Raw genomic sequence first — 20,767 nt, 5'->3', positions numbered from 1 at the left:
GTTTAGAAGGGTCTTTTAATTAGCTCCACTATAAAGAAAACACAAAATTAATACTAGTTATTGCAAAATTCTGCAAAATCAGAAGGTATTTAGCTACATCATCTCACATAAGCTGAAAGGTCCACTTCTTTTGGGAATATTATTACATATTTCAAAATTAAGCCAAAAAAAAAACCTGTTTCCAACAGCTTTGGCCACTCTAAGATTTTAAATAATCCCAGTTTCCAATTCCTACAGCTGATCAATATCTGACTAAAAATAATGTTGGTATTTTTAGGAATTTTAATTTTCAGATGTTACTCACTGCAAGAAGTGTGTCACTGGCAGAACTGAACTGCAGATCCATTTCTTTCTAGAAAATCTAAAAGAACAACCTTTGCTGCTGTGCCCACAAATTCACACCAATACATACAAAGATTTTTATAGATAATTTACTTACAAACATACACACTGCATAAAGTATGACAGGTTGTCACAAAACCATGTTCTTTAATTTCTGTTTATATGATGTGTATTCTGGCATATATTTGCTTAGATATTAAAATGCTGCCATTGCTCATGCTGTATGTAAATGATATGGCTACACACATGAAGGCTTTAAGCCTGTAGTCTTTGCAAAACTGGAAACTGGTATTTATGATATATAGGAACAGAGGTATAGCATACAGGAAATGAAAATAAGGTTGAATGAAAAATTAAATACACGGAGTTTTTTCCTTGAAAGTGCATGTGTCCGAATTTAATAACTCCCTATTTTTTTTTTCTTAATTCTCAACTGAAAAGATTCAGCTTCTATTACTACTCAGAAACATTGGTCTGACACTACAAATTACAGATACATAAAAATGCTTTCTGTTTTTTTAAAAAGGGATAGAGCTTCTTTTTGGTGGCTGTTACACTAGAGTAAAGCCCTCCCATGGTAAATCAAGTGAATTTATTCTTATCACAGGACCCAGGCAAGACTGGGTTGGCTTGTGAGTGATCCATGCCTTTGACTTTTCAAGAATCTGATGCAAATAAGAAAAGCACTTGTTTTCTCACCAAGTGACAAACAAAATTTTTCCTTTTAAATGCAAACACTGATTCAAACACAGTGATATAAAGGTGGAAAACACCCCTCCAGTGAAGGCTACAGTGCATCACATCGGATTTAAACATCTACTTTAAGTGCGACTACGTCAGTGAAGGACAAAAGCATATTTATTGATTTCACATTATTAATGGCTGAAATTATTCCTGATGCGTACCCTCATTATAATTACTTATTTAATGGCACGTGTACCACTCTCAGTCAGTTTAATAGAAAGTCTGTTAAGACATACTATCAGGTCTTTTTCCATTCTAAAATGATACTTTACTAAAATAAGCCTTCTGAGAACTCATGGAGAAACAAAGTAATGCCGTGCTACAAGATTAAAATATTAAAAATAAAAATCGAACTTTCCCAACAAAAAGGAAAATTGGTAAAATAATCTAAGTGTAAACTTTACTTCTTAAATTTTTTATATCATATGATAAGAAAAGCAAGTCTCTCCAGAGGAGAAAAACATTGCACTTTCAAGATTTTTTGACTCACAGTGAAATCGCATAGATTCCGAGTGTTAGATGAAAAATGACAAAACCATTGCAAGATAACATGGATTTCTACATGTCTTTGGATTTGAATCCCCCTTTTTTTGAGAAGGAAACAGAACAATCAAAACAAAATATGTACAGAAGAAAAAAGCATTGAGGACATCACAAAAACATATAAGAAACACATTTGCTAAAGAATCATCAATGTTGTTACCAGTGAGGGTTCCAGGGTTTGGAAAGGGAAGGTAGTACCAGTCAGAGGAATATCAGGACAACGAGTTTACGATGCGGACAGCACAAAGAAACAGTTGGAATAGAGCAATAAATCTCACATCCATGTTGACTCAGTACAGGGCTTTCTACCTATTGCCAAGGTTGACCTGGGACCAGAAACTACATAGCACTGCCTTGGATGAAAAGCTGACTCTATTCCTATCAGTGTCAACTGCAGTTTTTCTTTTACTTTGGTATGAATAGTTTCAGGTTTATAGGTTGTAAACTCAATGACAATTACTCATTAATATGCTTCTGCATCAGATTCAGATGACATGACACACAGACTACAGTGCACATTTTACATCACATCACTCCTTTGGGAATCAATAAAATTATCTTTAATTGAGGAGTAATTATTACTCATAGAGTATCTCCCTCAAAAAAAGGAATGGGAGAAAACATTTCCAGATCTTTGGTACTTCCTCTGTCCTATTTACAGATGGTTATTTATAGGATTGTAAACAGATATATGATCTCAGGTACCCCATAAAATCTAGGATATTTTGAAACCGTTCACTACAGGAGTTTCCCCACAGACACACTGGCTGGGCTTTCATAATGCTATCAGGTATTAATACCAGTACCTGTACAGCTCTTATGTAAACTACTTTTCAACTAGTTGAAAAAGGTGTGCTTCATAATATTAAAAAAAATATTATTATTTGAAGGTAGCATAATATCAATAATAATGTAACTCTGAAAAGAAAAAGTACAGCCTTTTTTGGTTTGGCTTTGCTTTGTTCTGTTTTCTTGAATTTTCAATAGCTGGCTATTAATACCTATAAAAAGTTTTGTTAGCAAACATTATCCCTTTGTGCCAAGAAATCTTTGACAGAGTGTGATTACTGTCATCTTGACATTGTTGCTGCTCAGTAACAAAGAAAATGAAAACACATGATCCTCTGTGCAAAATTTGGTTAATCTGTCAAATAAAAAATCTCTACTTAGAAAACAAAAATCCAGATAATCCCCCTCCCCAACATTTGGCTAATGAAAAGACACCCACTGTGGTTGAGCTTATCGTTTCTGCTGAAAGTTATATACATTTTGATTTTAAATTCTCATTTATCATGGTGATGGGAACATCTCATGGCAACTGTTCCTACAGAGCTTTCACTTCACTTGATCTTTGAGGTACAGGAACTTTGACACACCAAGTAGCTTTCAGAGTAAGGAAGAACCACCCGTACATGTTATTCATTCCTCTAAATTAGTAGTGCACCACCTCTTTCTCGTATCAACTCCTGAGCGCATTAGATAAACCTAGCCAGTGGCATGGCCTCTCCTTACTAACCACCCTCAAATCCTCACTGGATCCACCACTGATTTCCTGTGCTTGCGCAAATCAATGCAGCGATAAAGCCACATTAAATACAAAACATGAATACTACAGGAGGACTACAGTACAAGGCTTTGGTATGTATAATTTTTTTTTAAATAGTTTTAAACATTCATCCATTGCAAATATGGGCTCACTAAAATGAAAAGAAACAAAAAAGAATAGAAAAAAAAAAGATTTTAAAAAAGCTTGCTGCTCTTACATCTAGTGTGCCAGTTACTGTGCAAATCCTGAGAAAGGGAGGAAGAACAAAGTGGGAAGAGTTGACACACAGCCCAAGAAGTTTGGAATATGCAATTGTAATAATAAAAGAAAAGAAGCCAGTAGTTTAACAGTCTTAAAGGAACAAAAAAATCTAATTATGTTCAGGAGCTGTACAGTGCTGACACAAAGCTAACAGCAGGAAAAATAGATAGGCAGTTGTTTTTGATAATTACCACGCTCATGAGTGATGACTGAGGAAGGGAGGACAGGACAATTAGTTCAAAGAAAACGAAACAGGAAAAAAGAAAAAAAAAAGTTGAGAATTTTTTTAGCAAATATGAAATATTGTTAGTGTTGGGTTTTGCAAAATTAGTTCTGTATTGAAAGAGAAAGATCAAATAAACAGAAAATAAAATAAATCCCTCTAATGAGGAAGCACAAAAAAACTCTAACATAGGTAGAGTCAATTATGTAGTGTTTAAAGATTTGTTTATATTTGCATGCAAAATCTGTCCTTTCTAGAAATAGAGGCAGCAGTCAAAAGACAAATGAGCCATTATCTTGACAATCCATTTTAAAATCCAACATCATAAATAATAAATTTAATTCTTTAGTGGTAGAAATGTTGTCCAAAGGAGCAAAACATTGTGTATGCCAGGTAGCTGCATCAGTGCTCAGTCCACAATCCTGCGATCAAATTTTACCCACATGGGTTGATTTTATTTTCTTTACTCATATTAGGTTAGCAGCATTTGATCTACAATTTAAAATGTGGGAGAACTTTCAGAGAAGCAGCATTTATGGTTAGTGTTGAAGTCATTCAGTCATATTTAATAGTTCATGATTTTGATTTGAGACAAGCAGTTGAATATTCAAGAAATATGCCACATAAAAGACCTACAGGCACAAGAGCCAATGAAATATGCAGTGCTGCAGGTATGAACTATGAACCCCCAAATGCAACAATGATTATGCAGTCAAGCTTTTTAACCTTGTTTTTAAGATAAAAACAAGGTAAAAGATTAGGTGACTGTAGAATTTGAACAAACAAATGCACTGTAAAAAATACTGAAGAGGAGAAAATGTGCTTTGGTAGCTCTATTAAGTTAGATAAGAATGAACCTAACATTTCCAGAAAATTACAGTAAGGGAGTAATAGAATTTACTGTCAGACAGAAGAAAGAAATTGACAGTGAACTGACAACACAGAGGGTAGAAAGCCAAATTGGTTCAAAGTCGAAAGTAAAGCAAAAATTCTGTAATATTTCCCCAAAGACAAAAAAAACCAGAATTATTTCCAAGACAAAAACTTTCCTAAACAACAGATACAGTCCCCTCAAGCTCTAATATTTAACTGCTTAACTAAATTGTCTGGTTTTCATTCTAGCCAAGACAGGAAATCAGGTGAAAACTCTTAATTTCATTTTATGCTGAAAGTGGTTAGAGAATTCTAAAATGTTTTACATATATGAACACTGCTGGTTGTAACTAGAATCTGTTTTCAATTTTACATATAACATCTTCACTTCTGGGTAAGAGTCCTCTGAAACCATTCTGAAACTCAACACATGTTAGTGATTCACTATTGACAAGCATGGGCTTAGACAAATTAAATAAAAACCACTGTTAGGAATAATATCTTAGCTTCAGCCTCTAGACATATATTTACAGCATTCTTTCACATTCAGCTTGTTTCTGCAAAAAGTTGAAGAGAATATTTCACAGATCATTTTCGTTGAATTGATAGTACCTGATCCCTCTTCAGTCACCATGCCAAGGCCTTCTGCCTTGTTCTGACGTTCAAATGCATTTAGGTCAAGAACACTGCAACGAGAAAAATGACATTTGTCCTGTAACTAATTAAATGTATGTAATACTTCAGTTTGTGAAAAACAGAGAAGAATTTGTGATTTCATTTAAATATACGATCATACTAGTGCCAAGAAGATACATTTCAGTGGCTTAATATATTTGTCTGCTACTAGATTATGAAACTTAGCACTACAGACACAACCTGCTTTTGCTCTTTATGACTGACAGAAAAAAAAGGAACGTATGTGTTTATATATATGTACTCATTTCAGGTGTTGTAATGTAGACATATTATTGACTACTTTTATATTACAGCTCAGTTTTTCCCAAGTAGCAAGGTCCATAAAAAATTATGACATTATTACTTCCACTTACTGTTCCTCTCCCACCACGTTCCAAAAAACTAAGGGGGGATATTTATTCAATTAACCAGATTTAAGGAACATACATTCTCACATATTTCCATTTGCAAAGTTCTGCCTTTCATTGCTTAGCATGTCATCTAGCCATGGATACCTTTCTTCATAAGCAAGAGTATTTATGAAAGTCAGACGAATGTAGATGAACTACAGCAAGAGTTCTGCTGTTGAGAAACTTCACTATTTCAAAATGAAACCTGGCCAAAGACAGTGTTAAGAAAAAAGGACCTAACATGGTACCCTTGACATAACAGAAGATTGAACCAGTTGGTCCAGGAAACCATTAAACCCCTTTTCTTCCTATGGTTTATGTTCATTAATATGTTATTTATTGATATGGTTTATTCTTAGAAATTATATAGAAAATATTTAAATATGTATTTATAAATACAAATTCAATATAAACTGTCAAAAAGCATGAACAGACAAAAAAGTCACAGTACCACTGCAGTTTATCTCATTCCTTTTTCTCCCTTCTAAAGTCCTATTAATATTTCTAACAAAGCTGAGTTTTTCCCAAGTCTCTATGATTCATTAACATTGATCACTAACATGTTCTCTGCCAGATTACAGGATACCTCCAGAGTTAAGAAATCGCCCCTGAGGAATGCTCTGAAGTCCGGTGGTTTTTTTCTAGCATATCTCAAGTAGACACAAATGACAAATACTTGTGAAACGAGCTTTTTTACTGAAGTAGATACACGTCATATGAAGATTTTCAAACCATGAGCACCATCTTGTCCTTTACCCCAAATCTAGAACATTACAGTCCCCACATGCTGTTTGCAAAAAGTATGTAGAGGATCTTTCCAAAACTATAAATCCTGTGGAATAAAACATAAATATGAAATAAACTTTTAAAGTAGATATTTTCTTACCTACAGGACTGCATGAGACCAGCAAGACTTTGAAAGAATCCCACATCCTTTTTATCCTTGAGGTAGTCAAGCATTTTCTGCAGTAAACACAAATTATTTATGCAGAGAATTAATGTTTATACTATGTGTTAATTTAGTTTACTTAATATTATATAGTTTCTAGATTACTCGTGATGCTGATATTTTGAAATATCTCTATGATTTACAAATCAGACAAAAGTCTTGCAGAGAAAAATCCAGTTATCTAAAGTTAAAAGAACATTTAATACTCATGTCCTTTACAGAAAAGAACGTCATCCAACTTCGATATTCCTTCCTAAAACATAGTAACTAAAGTCATCAAGGTCAGCAGAATTTACTGTTTAATACAAATACAATTTTGACACTACTAGGCCTCCAATTTGTATTGACACTATAGCATTTCAGCACTGGACTGGGCTTGTCATGACATCCGATTTTTTTAGATTATTTTAGCTGCAACAGCATGTTAGTAGTCATGTGAATGTTTTTAAAATTTGTTTTAGCTTTATTGTAATATGTAATACCTATCTGGTAATAGATTACCATAACAAGAATTTATTCAGTGGAGTGAACTCTGATTCTGGAATGTAGTGTGTTGTTGAGTGAAGATATAGGATTATACCTATACCTCAGTTGTGAACAAAACCCATAATGCTCAAAGATAAGTCTTAGTAGGAATGCTACAAGAATTCATGGTGTGAATGAGGTAACCTCCAAAATGAAAGAGCACATAAGCAGAAAGTATTAACAAAATGTATCAGCATAACCCCAAGTAGACCCAAGATCACAGAAAAGGAATACCCCCATCAACACCACCACACTAATCAGAGCAAAGAACTCCAGGTGATGACGACTTTTTAAAACCATTTTTGTACCTCTCCCCCCACCCATACCATTCTTCACAAGGAAGACCGAGGAGTTCATCTTAGGACCTAAAGGAAAATCGGAAAGGTGAGCATAACACCAGAGAAAATGTGTAGAAATGAGGCAACTGAAAAAATAGTAATTATAACTGCATTACTGATGCTTTTGTGAGTATGTAATGTGACTAGTAGTATTAGTATTATTGTAACCATACTAATAACTGTTTCTTACATTCTGATTAGTTAAGACTTTATCAAATAATTTTTAAAATTAGGTTGTAGATTAGATTACAAATTTAGATTACATAATTATATACAAATGTCATGATTTTCCTAAGCAATCTATTATCATGACATCACTGGTAATGGTTCAAGCCAATACTTTTCTGCACAATTTGTGGTCTTTCTGGTCAATGGTAGCCCCTGAAAAGATCATTATTTTTGGCTGCACTCAGCTGCTTCAGTGGTTGCTTAACTTGGGATCTTAACTGTTCCCAGTTGTCAGTATTCTTCAAACTGTCCTACAGTGATGTAGTAATGGCAGGTATGAAGCCTTCTGGACTCTGGAATCTTCAACTAGTAAAGAACACTGAATATACTACCAGGTACTTCTCTTCAACGGTGCAGAATGCTGTTAACATATCAGACTTGCTCACTGCTCACCACATTTTCTTACTATAGATTAATAAATAAAGTTTGACTTCACTCCTTTTATCACCAAGACTCTCCATGCCATAAGCTAAGGACTTCTGAAATTCTGTAATTTTTTTGGTAAAGACTGAGGTCAGCAATTTTGCTCTGCTGGGTACAGGACAATGGCAATCTCCCAAGAAATCCTTCAGTCCCACAGAATTCTTGTAGAAGTTAATGATTTAACATAAAATTTCCCAGTTTCAGCTGAATTGCAAACCAGTTTTCATTTTGCCTTGTATTCTGCAGATTAACTAAATGTATACAAATAAATATCTATCTAGTAACCAAGATACTTTTGTACACTATTTTCTTCTTGGAATGAGAGTCAGGATAAAGCACATATAACAATAATAATGACCATTGTGTAATTATCTATACTAATTAGGATGGGTGAAAATAAATTAGTACCTTACCTGTTGAACGGTAGAATTTCCTCCATTTAAGATGGCAATCCCTAGTTTTAGGGTAGCTGCAACCATTGGCCCCATCTCACCTTAAAATTATTTTAAAATATAACTTTAGATTATATTTAAAATCAAGAATTTTCTATTAACTTATCTGTACAATGACTTAACTGGTAATTTATCAGGAGAGGGCTTTTTGTTTCTTTTGTAAAACAGACCTGTTTTGCTTTCACGATCTCTAGAGCGACCTAATATCTTCCCAAGTGCCTACAGACATTGTGCAGTGTGCAATAACACACAAAAGAAGCAAGATATAAGACAGGAAGAACTGAGCTCAATGAATATAAGCCACGTTTCATTCCCAAGAGCAGGAGTGTCAAACTCATTTTCACTGGGGGCCACATCAGCCTCACAGTTGCCTTCAAAGGGCTGAATGTAAGTTTAGCACTGTATACATGTAACTACTCCCATATTTATACAGTCCCAAAATTACATTCAGCCCTTCGAAGGCAACTGAGAGGTTGATGTGGCCCCCGATGAAAAAGAGTTTGACACCCCTGCCCTAGAGCATTCAACAGTTGATTAAAGGCTGGGTGCACAATTTTAAGCTAGCTTTCAAGTTTTACAATCTGTCTTCTCTGCATGCCAACCTAACTATTTTTCCTGTTTCTTCAGAAAAAGACAGTGATCCAAAGCATTTAGTTGCAGTAACTGAAATTTGTAAACAGCAACTTTTAAAACATCACTACTCTAGAAACAAATCACAGAACAGACAATGAAACCATCAAACCTTAGAGTAAGACGGTGTCTAAGGGACAAATGCATCACTTATGCTTCCAAAATGTTTTATCAAAGTACAACAATAAAGTAGTTATTTGAGGAATGGCAGGGGAAAATAGAAAAGGGCCAAAGTCTACACCTACTTCAAAACTGTACACACCCCAGATTTTGGGGGTCTTTCTCTTGTGTACTACTAAATCTATGATTTTTTTAACACTTCCTCTCAACTATCATTAGGAATAAAAATAATTATGATAATAACTTCATGAGAATTATTCATAACACTTTTCTGGATCGGCTGTCAATAATTTTTGAAACTTTGGGTGTATCTTGAAAGCAAACTTTATTGCCAAACATCTGCAGGCTTTGCCCAAGAAGAATTACAGTAAATCCAAAGATCATTAGAAATAAGGTTTACATCATCTACTCAACAAAACATTACCTTTACTTGCACTGATTGTCTGCAGAACCATCTCAGCAGCACCCCGGTCATGCAGTCTGGCTTGTTGATACAGAAGTTTTTGCTTCTCCATTTCTTTTTCCTGAATAAAAGTTCCAGTCATTTAAGATGAGGACTTCAGTTACTATCAGTTCGCCAAAGGTTTTTGGTTTTCTCTTAGTATATGGGCTCTATGGCAACATCATGGACCGTTTTAATACATACAATGCTACTGAACAGATATTTAACATGTTCAAGCAATATTCTCCCCTTGGTATTTTTCTTTAATATGCTTTTAGCAGTTAATCTGAAAAGAGTTATCTCAATTGTAAATCATTAGGTTAATTCAAAGCCCATATTCATAATATATATACTGCATCTATCAAACTTGCACTTTTGTACTGTGTTTTTGTGCAACAGTTCATACTCTTAATATTCTTCTATCGAGTGACCATAACTTCATACTGCTCAGTATGTGTCTCTTGAGTTGCAAGTTGTTGCTGAACACCAGAGTAACAGAAGCATCTCGGATTTTTTTTCAAAGCATTTCATTATATTACAATATAGATTGCCCACCCTACCAACAGAATATTTGATAGAATACACTGTGCTTTTATATTTTGCACTCTCTAGCGGCAACAAACAATACTGCATGGCGTTGCTTGAGCAATGGTGAAGTTTGTTCTTTATAATTTAAACTACTACTGAAAACATAAAGAAGAACATAAAGAGCAAACATAAAGGCACAGTTCATTCCAGATGAGTTTGAAATTTCACCAAGTTAATTGAAGTTTGCTGGAGAATTGAGGATGACTAAGCAGTATAAGTTGCAAAATGGAAGTTGCATAGAGCCCTATGACAGTGCGTCCATCGGATGGCGTGGCAAAAAGCTTACTCAAAAGGAACATGACACAATCAGTTAGTATCATGTCCAAAACCACAACGCCCAAAACATATATGACCTAAAAGCAGGAACAGCTGCAGCAGAAGTAGCCAGAATGACAGCTTTGCTGCCATAAACTTTCCATCCAAGTTACGGAAAAAAGACATTGGAAGATGGAAGAGGTTTAAAAAATGAAGGCTTGCTAAATAGAGGGTATGAGTAATAAATTAAAAAAAGAAGAGGTAAAAAAGATAATATGTTCAAATGAATGAAAAAGAAACCTTTAACTCAAAAGCAAACCAACACAGACATTTATGCTGTTACCAGAGAGTTCTCGCCGAGGCTGGCAAATTTGTTTCTTAAATCTTTGATAATATCGTGCTGCGGAAACAAAATTCATCAGGGTTTTTTTTTTTCACACTATTAGCTCTCCTGTGGTTAAATTGTATCTTTTTTCTTTAAATTATGTGACAGATCTAGATGGAGGCACAAAAAGGAAAAAAAAATATGGCAGCTTTGCTTCATATTGAGCCATGCTAAGGTTTGAGAGTTTTGCCTTCATGTTTAAACCTCTTCCTGGGAGTTCAACAAAAACAAAACAGAAACATACACACACGCACACACACATACGACACACACACAAACCACCAGAAAATCATGACATCACAGGTTGAATATAGCTACAAGAAAATATTTTCATTTGCTTCAGAAGCCACTGAAAATTGCTTAGTGGTTATTCTTAAAAAAACTGTTTCCTATTTCTAGTTGCTTTTAGTTTTAGACCCAACAATATTCCATTGCAAAGTTTATTATTCACTTTTGTTCACAAGCCTAACATCCACTACACTACTTTCATTATATAATTATTTTTCTATAAGTCTAATAATCTACAGACTCAAAGAATGGGTACACTCACTTCTTGCAATAGCACTACAGAAGAAGAGTAGAAACAGACAATGTCAAACAGCTTTTTCATCACACTCTTTGAAAGCAGAGACTCAAACATTTTCTGTTTCGCGGTTGGTTTTTTTTAAAATCATTACAAGTAAGCATATGCCAAAACCACACATTGCGTGAAACCACAAGTTTTAGCTCAAATATGTAGGCAACAAACTTGCAAAAACTAAATAGGAACTTTAACTGACAAGTGCACCACTGAAATTGTTTATTTTCTCATAATCCATACAAAGAATGATTCTCGGACTATCCCTTGGAGCTACAGAGAGGTTTGTTTGCTGCTTAACTGACAGCCACAGAGCACATGCTTATGATCCAGCTTCTACAGAGCACTGTTTGTTGTTTTTTGTTTGTCTGTTGGTTTAATGTGAAATTATGAAATATTTGAAGAGTAAACAGAAAAAAAAAATGTAAAGGGAAGAAATTACTTTCAACTCAACTATTCTAAGATGAATGCTTATCTTTTGAATTGTCTCCATATTTCATATTTTCCAAGACCTCTCTTTAGTCTACAGAAAAAATCCAATTAGACAGGTCTTACACTGGCAAAATGTCTGTTAATTTTGAGTACAAGCTATGTATTTAAATAAAACACCAAGTATTGAAGCAGAATCTTTATCTGTATATTCATATATATATATATCTTATATACATTAAGCCTTTGAGCTCAATACCTGCTGGTTTATGCTCTATAAATAAAGTTGAATTTTCCCTAAATCACTAATTTTGGAACTCACCAGCTCTAAAATGTGTATACATAAAATGTAAATATAATACATTACAATTTCTGAAGATTAAATATGCAGAGTTTTAAGAGTGTTAGAGGAGTTTATTTTATCAAATACACTTTCCATATTACCTAAATAAATATTTAAGTCCCTGCAATTCCACACTTATATTTCTGCTTCTGCTGAAAGTTTCACTCCCAAAAGATTTTATTTCTAGTTGAAAAGTAATTTTTAACTAGCTGATATTATATCCATTATAAGTATACCTCATTGAGTTGAAGTATCCTTTCTATATCAAAACCTGTCATTACCCAGATTATCATACAACAAAAGCAATTATTTTTAAAATAATGTACATGTAGCAAAACACAAGAAAGGTAAACAAGAAATATAGAGACTATTAAAGTCCTAGCACATAAAACAATTAAAATACAATTAATCTCAAAAGTGGATCTCATAATTAATGAATAGCCATTCTAAAGTCATTTCTCTGCCACCTATTGTGCTTCTTTGTTCTATGTACTCTTCTATAGTTTAGGAATATTGACATTGTCTCAGTTCCAGGCATTTTTAAGACTTGTATCATCAGCTGTTACTTGTATGGTACAAGTATATAACTCCAAAAATACTTTAAAGTGGTGTCTAGGTATCATCACTAGAAATGATAAATAGATGCAGAAATTAACTACTATATTCTTAGACGCATGCAGTCAGTGGTAGTCTGTTAGCAATTTTTTAATTTCCTCAAAACCACAGCTATTTATTTTGAATGTAATAATTCTTTACAAGACTTTAGAACACCAGCTGAATTCCTGTAGTAGAGGATTTAGTAAATATTATTAAGTAAACATATGCTTTTATTTACTCTCTCTTAATGACTTCATAAAATCTGAAAATATTCCCTGCATTCACCTTTATCACTGCTGGTGCTAGAAAAATAAAAATAATAAAAATAAAACATAGCTAGGAAAAACATGTATGCAAAAAGGGCTCTTTTGATCAGCTGTAAACAACATTCAGCTTCCTTGGGCATTAGCCTAAGTATTTTGTGAGGTGAGAGGAAAGGAAGCAACATTGATCTAAAAGGATCTGAGAAAAAAGGAAATTGAAGAGGAACATACCATCTTATACACAAATTTTTAATAAATTTCAGATAAGATAACAAAAAGCTCTTCTATGTTTTGCAATATAATAGCTGAAAAGACACAATTATTATAGTAATCATTAATCAAAATTTTATTGTATTCAAACTGATATTCAGAGAAATAGGTACTGGTGTTTTGCTGACTCTTCCCAGTAAAAAATGCCTGGGAGAAACAAAATGTATCATGTCATAGCATTAGATTTTATGCCATACATATGTTACTCAATATCAATAGTCAGCATGAAAATCTGCATGGGTACAAAGTAATGATTGTTTTATCAACATTATATTTCACATTTACTAGCATTTGAATAAAATACATTAAAAACGTTAATGTTTTTGTACATGCAATATATAGTTAAAAATATACTAAAAAAATATTACTCTGTGTTAAAATAAAAATAAATCTGAGGTACAAATTCACAGGAATAAAGATATCATGAAAGACAACCTTCACTATACACTTTATTTTGTTTTCATTAAAATGTCTCAATTTCAGCTTGCAGTGATATCTTTACTGATGTCATCTTGCTTGCACTGTTATTCAGTTACATCTTCCTCCCTGGCAAGAAAGGTCCTTTAGTTTCCTACATACTGCCTCCATACTCTTGGAATGCTGATGAGGTCACCCAAGATACCCATTTCTATTCTGCAATCAGTCAACATATTCACTCCTGTTTAAGCAGAAAGGGACTAATAAAGTACTGAGTCTCTAGAAGGAAAAATATTGTATTGGATGACTTTCAAACCTGCATATTCTGAGTTTACAATTTTTTTTCTCCAACATTACATAGCTATAAAATTGCCCATTACTTTCAAGATGTATCACCCTTTCTTGTTTAATGTTGGGTGACAAATTTATGTATTTGAAATAGCTGACATAGTTGTCTAACTCTCTATAGGAAAGATCAAGAAAAAAGGGTAATCGATCATTTATAACATTCTACTATGACTGGAATTTGCTAGAGCAGCAAATCTTATGTACAGGGCTAAGTTTGATAAGATTATTACCTAATTACTGCATTAAAAATAAAAAAAGAACCCAGAAGCTACAAATTGTAACTTAATCATTACAATGTATTTGTTCTTCAAAGTACATCACTCCTTCATCCCAGGACTGCCAAAGGCCCTGCCTTACACAGGTCTCAGCCAGTTCTGTTGTGCTACAGCAGTGACGCATGGCATGCCAGCTGATGTGTGAGCTGAAAGCCAGGGCAGATGGATGCCTGGGAGTCCTCTTGAGAAGTACCACACTAATACTGGTATAAGCAGCAGAAATGTAGTGGGAAGCAATGCTGATAAACGCAGAAGATGGGAAGCAGCCAGAGGACACAATAAAAATCTTAAAAAAGAATCTTAGATCATAATTTATAATTAAGCCCTTGAACTGAAACCCAAAGAAAAGCCTAGGTTTATTATTCACTTTGTAGAAAAGATTCTGTACAGGACTTTTGCAGCACATTTTCCATAGTCAAAGGGAATTGTTCATATAGTGCAAAGCAGCTTTGCCAAATAGGCAAGAAACTGAAATAGGAGATGACCTGATAATAAAGAAGGCACTGTCCTTATGTTATTGATATTTTTTTAACTGGATTAAAGACTTCTTTTTTTTTTTTTTTTTTTTTTGCATACAATAAAACAGCAACAGAAAAGTTACTGATGAAAATAGGGTGGTGGGAAGCACAAGGAGGAAAAATAAACAGGGTCCTGGCATCAACAAATTGCACAGTATCAACATCATTGGTATGTAAGACAGAGCAAAAGAACTCTACTACCCTTATGACAATATGTAAAAACAGATCAAATCTTACTTAACCTTAGGTCTGTGTTTTTGTAACAGATGTATAAAAGACTTATCCTGTAGTTGCGGATAGTGAAACCACGTATTAGGTTGCATCCATTCCATTATGGGTAGGAAAAACTAATGAGAAATGCATTTTTGCATACTAATTGGAATGTTTAATTACTAAGAACTGATGAATTGATCATGCAGTATGATCTTAATTTGTATCATTCTTTGACAGAAATAGGTACTTTTTAAAAATACAGGGTATATGGTCAACCCATTTATGCAGGCTTTGTGACAGTGACAGATAACAGCGACCATCTCTGAGCTTGCATTATTTGTATGTACTGAAACTTTCAAGTCTTTTGGTGCATAAGATAAGTGACAGCACAATGTACAATTTTGAGAAAAATCTAGTGAATTCAAAAGTCTGTCAACCAGTTGCTACCAGTAACAGAGATGAAGAAAACTGACATAGGAAGCTCTATCTCCTCCATTCATTTTCTTTCAGTGAACAGCCAATTTAAACCAAATTATTTTAAAAAGATGAGTTAAGTTTTGATTCATTTTTCTGAGTTCCCATTCTATATGTATTTAGAGCACATCAATATATGGCAAACCAGTAGAGTTGAATGCAGGAACCAATCTGCATTCAGCTAGTGAAACACTTTGATGCGAAAGAATCTCCTATCAGATATTATCAAGGGGGATACTGACACCAACTCTACAAGGAGTCAGTTTAACATTCTGTTGAGTATGATAGAAAGCTAACTTACCAGACAAAAGGCAAGGAGCAAAGATAGTCATAATAATTCAAAGCAAATAATCGTAAGCAAGTGTAGTCAGGCTCATAGTAATGTACAGACAACTTTATTGTGGGTTTATATTGTGACCTCCCTACTGCCCACATAGTGATCCCAATACAGATTATTTGTACAAAAATGAGACTGCACTGCATGAGATGTGGCCATGAAAATTGTCAATAAAATACATTTGATTTTCTCACATTCTAAGCTTTTCCAAAGGTCTCTGTTGCTCTGACTGAAAAGATTCGGGACTTCAAACATCGCACATTTTTCAAGTCTAGGGGAGCGGTAGAGTTTTATTCCCATACATATTGAACAGTCAGTCATACAAATTTGAATCAGTCACATGCATACAGAGCACAGAATAAAAGAATTGCCTTCAACATTGGACACTGAGATAGATTGACAAACAGAAAAGAACACACAAATGCACACACACATGCACACACACAGCTGGCATATATAGGCTCACATCTTTACAACTGTTTCCTGTCATGCATGAAGGAAGGATTATTTATTCTTGTGGGGTTGTTTTGTTTTGTTTTTTCTTTTAAAATAAAACTTCTCAATCAGCAAGACAGAAAATTTTCTATGGAGCATATAACATTTAGTGTATGGTAACCAGGTAGGCAGACTGATAGACACGTAGTATTTGAATAGCTGAATTAATGGAAGGAACAAAGAAGAAATGATACTATGAGATTGCTTATATACTTCCTTTGGGGCTTTGTAATATGTAATTTCTGAGTTTGGCAATTACAATACCTTTTAAACAATTTTTTGGAAGGCTGTGTGATGGCATTCATCTTCCAGGATAATGCCTTTATCTTATGAAGGTGAAACAGATTTGTGCCAACTTTTGAAGGAGTAAGATTGAAGTTAATCCTGGAACACATCTTCTCTTTCCACAGCTCTACAGGAAGCTCTTTGTTTCGTGAACTGATTGTTAACAGAATTGCTAGCAAACAAAACACCAAAACCATCTTGCTCTTTTCAATGGAGAATGCTATAGTTGTTCCTATATTGCCACAGGCAAGGAACTTTGAAGCTACTGACTGGAGTCTGACCATCAGCTAAATTTGTGCATTCCAAGTCTCAAGCAAGTCTTCTCTACTTAGTCTAGCTGCCATTAGCCACAGCACAAAGCACTACATTTAAACACCTCAGAACTAAAAATTAACTACCCCCCACACTATACCTCCTCTGAGAACATCAACATTGCAGGGCTATCAGCAAGCAGCTTGAGCCAACAATGGGAACTGAGACTTGTACTTGCATGAAGTTGGTAAGTAGGCTGGTGCTTAAGCCATGAATCACCTTCTAGAAACAAATTGTGAGACTTTCATGATGAGACACAAAAGGTTGTGTAAGAAGTTTAGTCAAAAAAGAAAAAAGTTAACACTGTGAAATTTCAGAGCTGTTGCCTCTATGCTTTCAGAGAAAACATGGAACAACTAGGAATCACTTCAGGTATGGAGTAGCTATGGAGTTTCTATCAAATACTATCACAATGAAGGCTAAGGACTCAGTCTGTTCCAAAGGAACTGAATCACAGACAAACTATTATATATTTGACGCTCTCTCTGTGACAAATGTTGGAAAAAGAATTCTACTTCTGTATCAGAATTGCATGCCTGCTAAGATAAAGAAGAAAACTTGAACTGCTTTCCCTTAAGAGCCAAATAAATTATTTTAATCATTCAAATTAATCATAAACAGAAAGAAGATAACTGATGCACAAAAGGTAAGAACAAAACAATATGCACAAGCCAAATGACACTCTGTTTTCCCCAAAATGGCAATGCAACTTTTAATGATATATTTTCTATAAATAATTCCTGGAGTATTTTAAAAGACTTTGTGCACAAGAAGCGTTTGGTAGAGATGTCATGCTGGAATTGAAATGTTAAAAATGTTTAAGACCCTTTAGTTGAACTTATCCAAGATGTTGGGCCTAAAAGTCACAGAATCAGACCCAGACAAATACACACATATTTTTTTTGTTTTACCTTGCTGCGTTGTGATCCTGTCACCTTAAGGAAGGGCAAGGACAAGAAGCGAAATAGCAATAAGAAAAAGAAGTCCAAAATTTTTTTTCTGCAGGTGACTGACACAAACACGAAACTGTCTTTTGAACTGATTAACACATTATCTGAACGTAAGTTTCATAGCTACAAAAAATAATCATGAAAAATGAATAGGATCTTCTCTCAAAAGATAAAGTTGAATGCTGAACAAAGAACTCATTATAATTTAGATAAGGAGCACCAATAAATCCCTTACGGATAAATTTGTTCATCAACCTCAACGACATACTATTTATAAATTTTCACATTTATAAGCACATGAATGTTGATAGTTAACAAGCATGCACGGGCTAACTAAAAAAAAACCAAACAAAAAACAACCAACCAACCCTCCCTCCAACCCCCCAAAAAACCCCAAAACCACCCAAACAAAAAAACCCACAAACCAACAAAAATCCCCACAACACACCATCACACTGAAATTTGGATTCATTCTTAGATATTTACCAAAACACAGAAATATTATGTAAGTTGCAACTCAACTGGACTAGAACTTCTGAGTGACTGAAAAAAATTTGGTATTGGTATTCTTTCTGATTTCTGTATGCAGCCAAATAGGGAATATATACTTAAATAATTCACTGCTATCTCATGCAGCAGCATCATGTAGAAAACATACAGAATATCTCATGTACACAAAACAATGGGAGTAAAAATAAATATGCTCCAAAACACTCCTCAAAAATCAAAACAATCAATATATTTAGAAATACTTTTAAGAACTAATACAACCATGCATTTCATGTTTCTGTGTTTTAGTAAATATATTAAATATAAGCATTAATTGATTTGAAAGATAAGAAATTTTAATTTATTTTAGCATGTATAATTCTGACATTACAGTATGAAAAATATTAACAAGCTAATTCCATCAGTGCCCTTCAGAACAGATACATTTCTTGTAAATTCCATTTTATTAATGGAAGAAGAGAGACAGATCCCAGGACAAACACATGACAAGGACTCATCTTTTACTCTTATAATAAACCCATATGTGTTTCCTTATACAGTGATGACAACTGAAATCTCAACATTGAACAACAATAAAAACAGATTCCCTATTCTAAACATAATAAAACACTTGGCAATATTGATGAATAAAAGCTCAACTTTTACTTTTACACATATGTGAATGTAAAAATACTGTGTAAATTACTGGTATTTAATATAAAATACTACTGCAAAAAGCAGTATTATTTCAGTATTTTAACCATTCAAACTGAAGGTGGGATGTGATACCTTACAAGACAAATTGACTTCTGGAATAATTTATTATCCATACTATTTCTCTTCAACAACTGCAAACTTAGTCAATCATATAAACATGTACAATCTGTTAAATTATTCTCTATGTACTCTTATATTATGTGTTAGCACATATGCTTTTGGTTTACTACTATGAATCTGGTGAATCATATCGGCCAATCCAGTTTCTGACATGCAGTTCACTGGCATAATAAGCTGCAGTAAGCCATGAACCAAGAAACACAAATGTCAGTTGGAAGCTATGAAAAAATGTCTAATATGACAGGAAAAACAAAACAGAAGTATAATCTTACTTCAAAACTCTTCACTTCTTCTTCACCATCGTCATCTTCTTCATCATGGCAGCTCTGATACCATGTAGAAAGAAAACATTCACTGGTAAGTGGCAGGGGAGCTAACTCTCAGTTTGCTTTACGCATAATTTGTCTTGATCTTCTTCATTAATATTATTTAAGCAGAAAATATGCAAAAGACAGCAAAAAAAAGTTACCTTTGCCATAATATCAGCATAAGCCATATACAGGAAATCTTCTTCTAATTTGCTGGTTAATAGAGAGAAGGGAAAATGAGGAAGATTAGAGCCATTACAGTAGAACTGGAGCTCAAAAATATTTTTAAGCATCTTAAAAATATTTTGAAAGCATTTCTATGCTCATAATTAATTACTAAATTCTTTTTGGAAAGTGAGTATTTGATTAACTAATATAAACTGAAAAGTAAAGCCAGATATAAACACAGTGTGCACCTTTCAATGAAGAAAACATTTGGGTTTTTTTCCATTATACCTAAAACATACTCATATTTCACAGTCAAAATATAACTGTCAATAGGTAACACAGACAGAAGGACAGGCATAAGAAGTCCTGAACACAGCATCCATAACTGGGAAAAAGTGTATAGGGGCACCTATCTCTCTGCAGAAAACTCCTTACATCTCATTATAAGCCACGTTAAAATCCATTTACATACCTCAGGCTACAGAGGTTTCAGTCTTAACTCAAACTCACCATATGTACATATGCACATGTTTTTGGCCTGGTCTGTGCAATCAGACTTGAACAGAGACATGAATAACTTCAAATATGGGAATCTGAAAATCTGCACACACTCTGCAGTCTCTCACACCATCCCTACCATTTTTCAGTTAAGGCTGTTCGACTGAATAGTAGAATAAGTTGATGTAAAGGATCAACTCTTTTAAGGCTTTCATCTTCTTCCGGTGGTTCCTCCCCAGGTTTCTTTAGGGAAAAAAGATTTTAAAAGTATATTCAATTTTCTATATGGAAAAATGTTTTCTTCTGTACAATTTATTAAACATTAAATATTCACATATGTAATTTTGACTTGGACAACCAGAAGGAAAAATGTTCCAAGCAAAGTATGAAAACCCTGAATCCCGACTGTTAA

The 20,767-nt window shown here is 34.0% G+C and overlaps 1 protein-coding gene across 1 annotated transcript in view; it reads right to left on the bottom strand.

Annotated features, from left to right (window-relative positions):
• Positions 1-20,767, bottom strand: part of RYR2 (ryanodine receptor 2) — a gene marked incomplete at both ends in the record, with an annotated part of 394,128 nt that overhangs the window by 34,712 nt on the left and 338,649 nt on the right. Inside the window, 7 exons of the mRNA XM_080342351.1 lie at positions 5,145-5,218; positions 6,504-6,580; positions 8,494-8,573; positions 9,707-9,806; positions 19,654-19,707; positions 19,851-19,902; positions 20,495-20,598. Of these exons, the coding sequence (XP_080198477.1) occupies positions 5,145-5,218; positions 6,504-6,580; positions 8,494-8,573; positions 9,707-9,806; positions 19,654-19,707; positions 19,851-19,902; positions 20,495-20,598 (541 nt within the window). The remainder of the gene's footprint in view (positions 1-5,144; positions 5,219-6,503; positions 6,581-8,493; positions 8,574-9,706; positions 9,807-19,653; positions 19,708-19,850; positions 19,903-20,494; positions 20,599-20,767) is intronic.

The sequence above is a fragment of the Nesoenas mayeri genome (assembly GCF_963082525.1).
Source record: "Nesoenas mayeri genome assembly, chromosome: 3".
Classification (NCBI taxonomy): Eukaryota; Metazoa; Chordata; class Aves; order Columbiformes; family Columbidae; genus Nesoenas; species Nesoenas mayeri.
The sequence above is the reverse complement of the archived record's forward strand: the minus strand, read 5'-3'. Positions and strand labels throughout refer to the sequence as shown.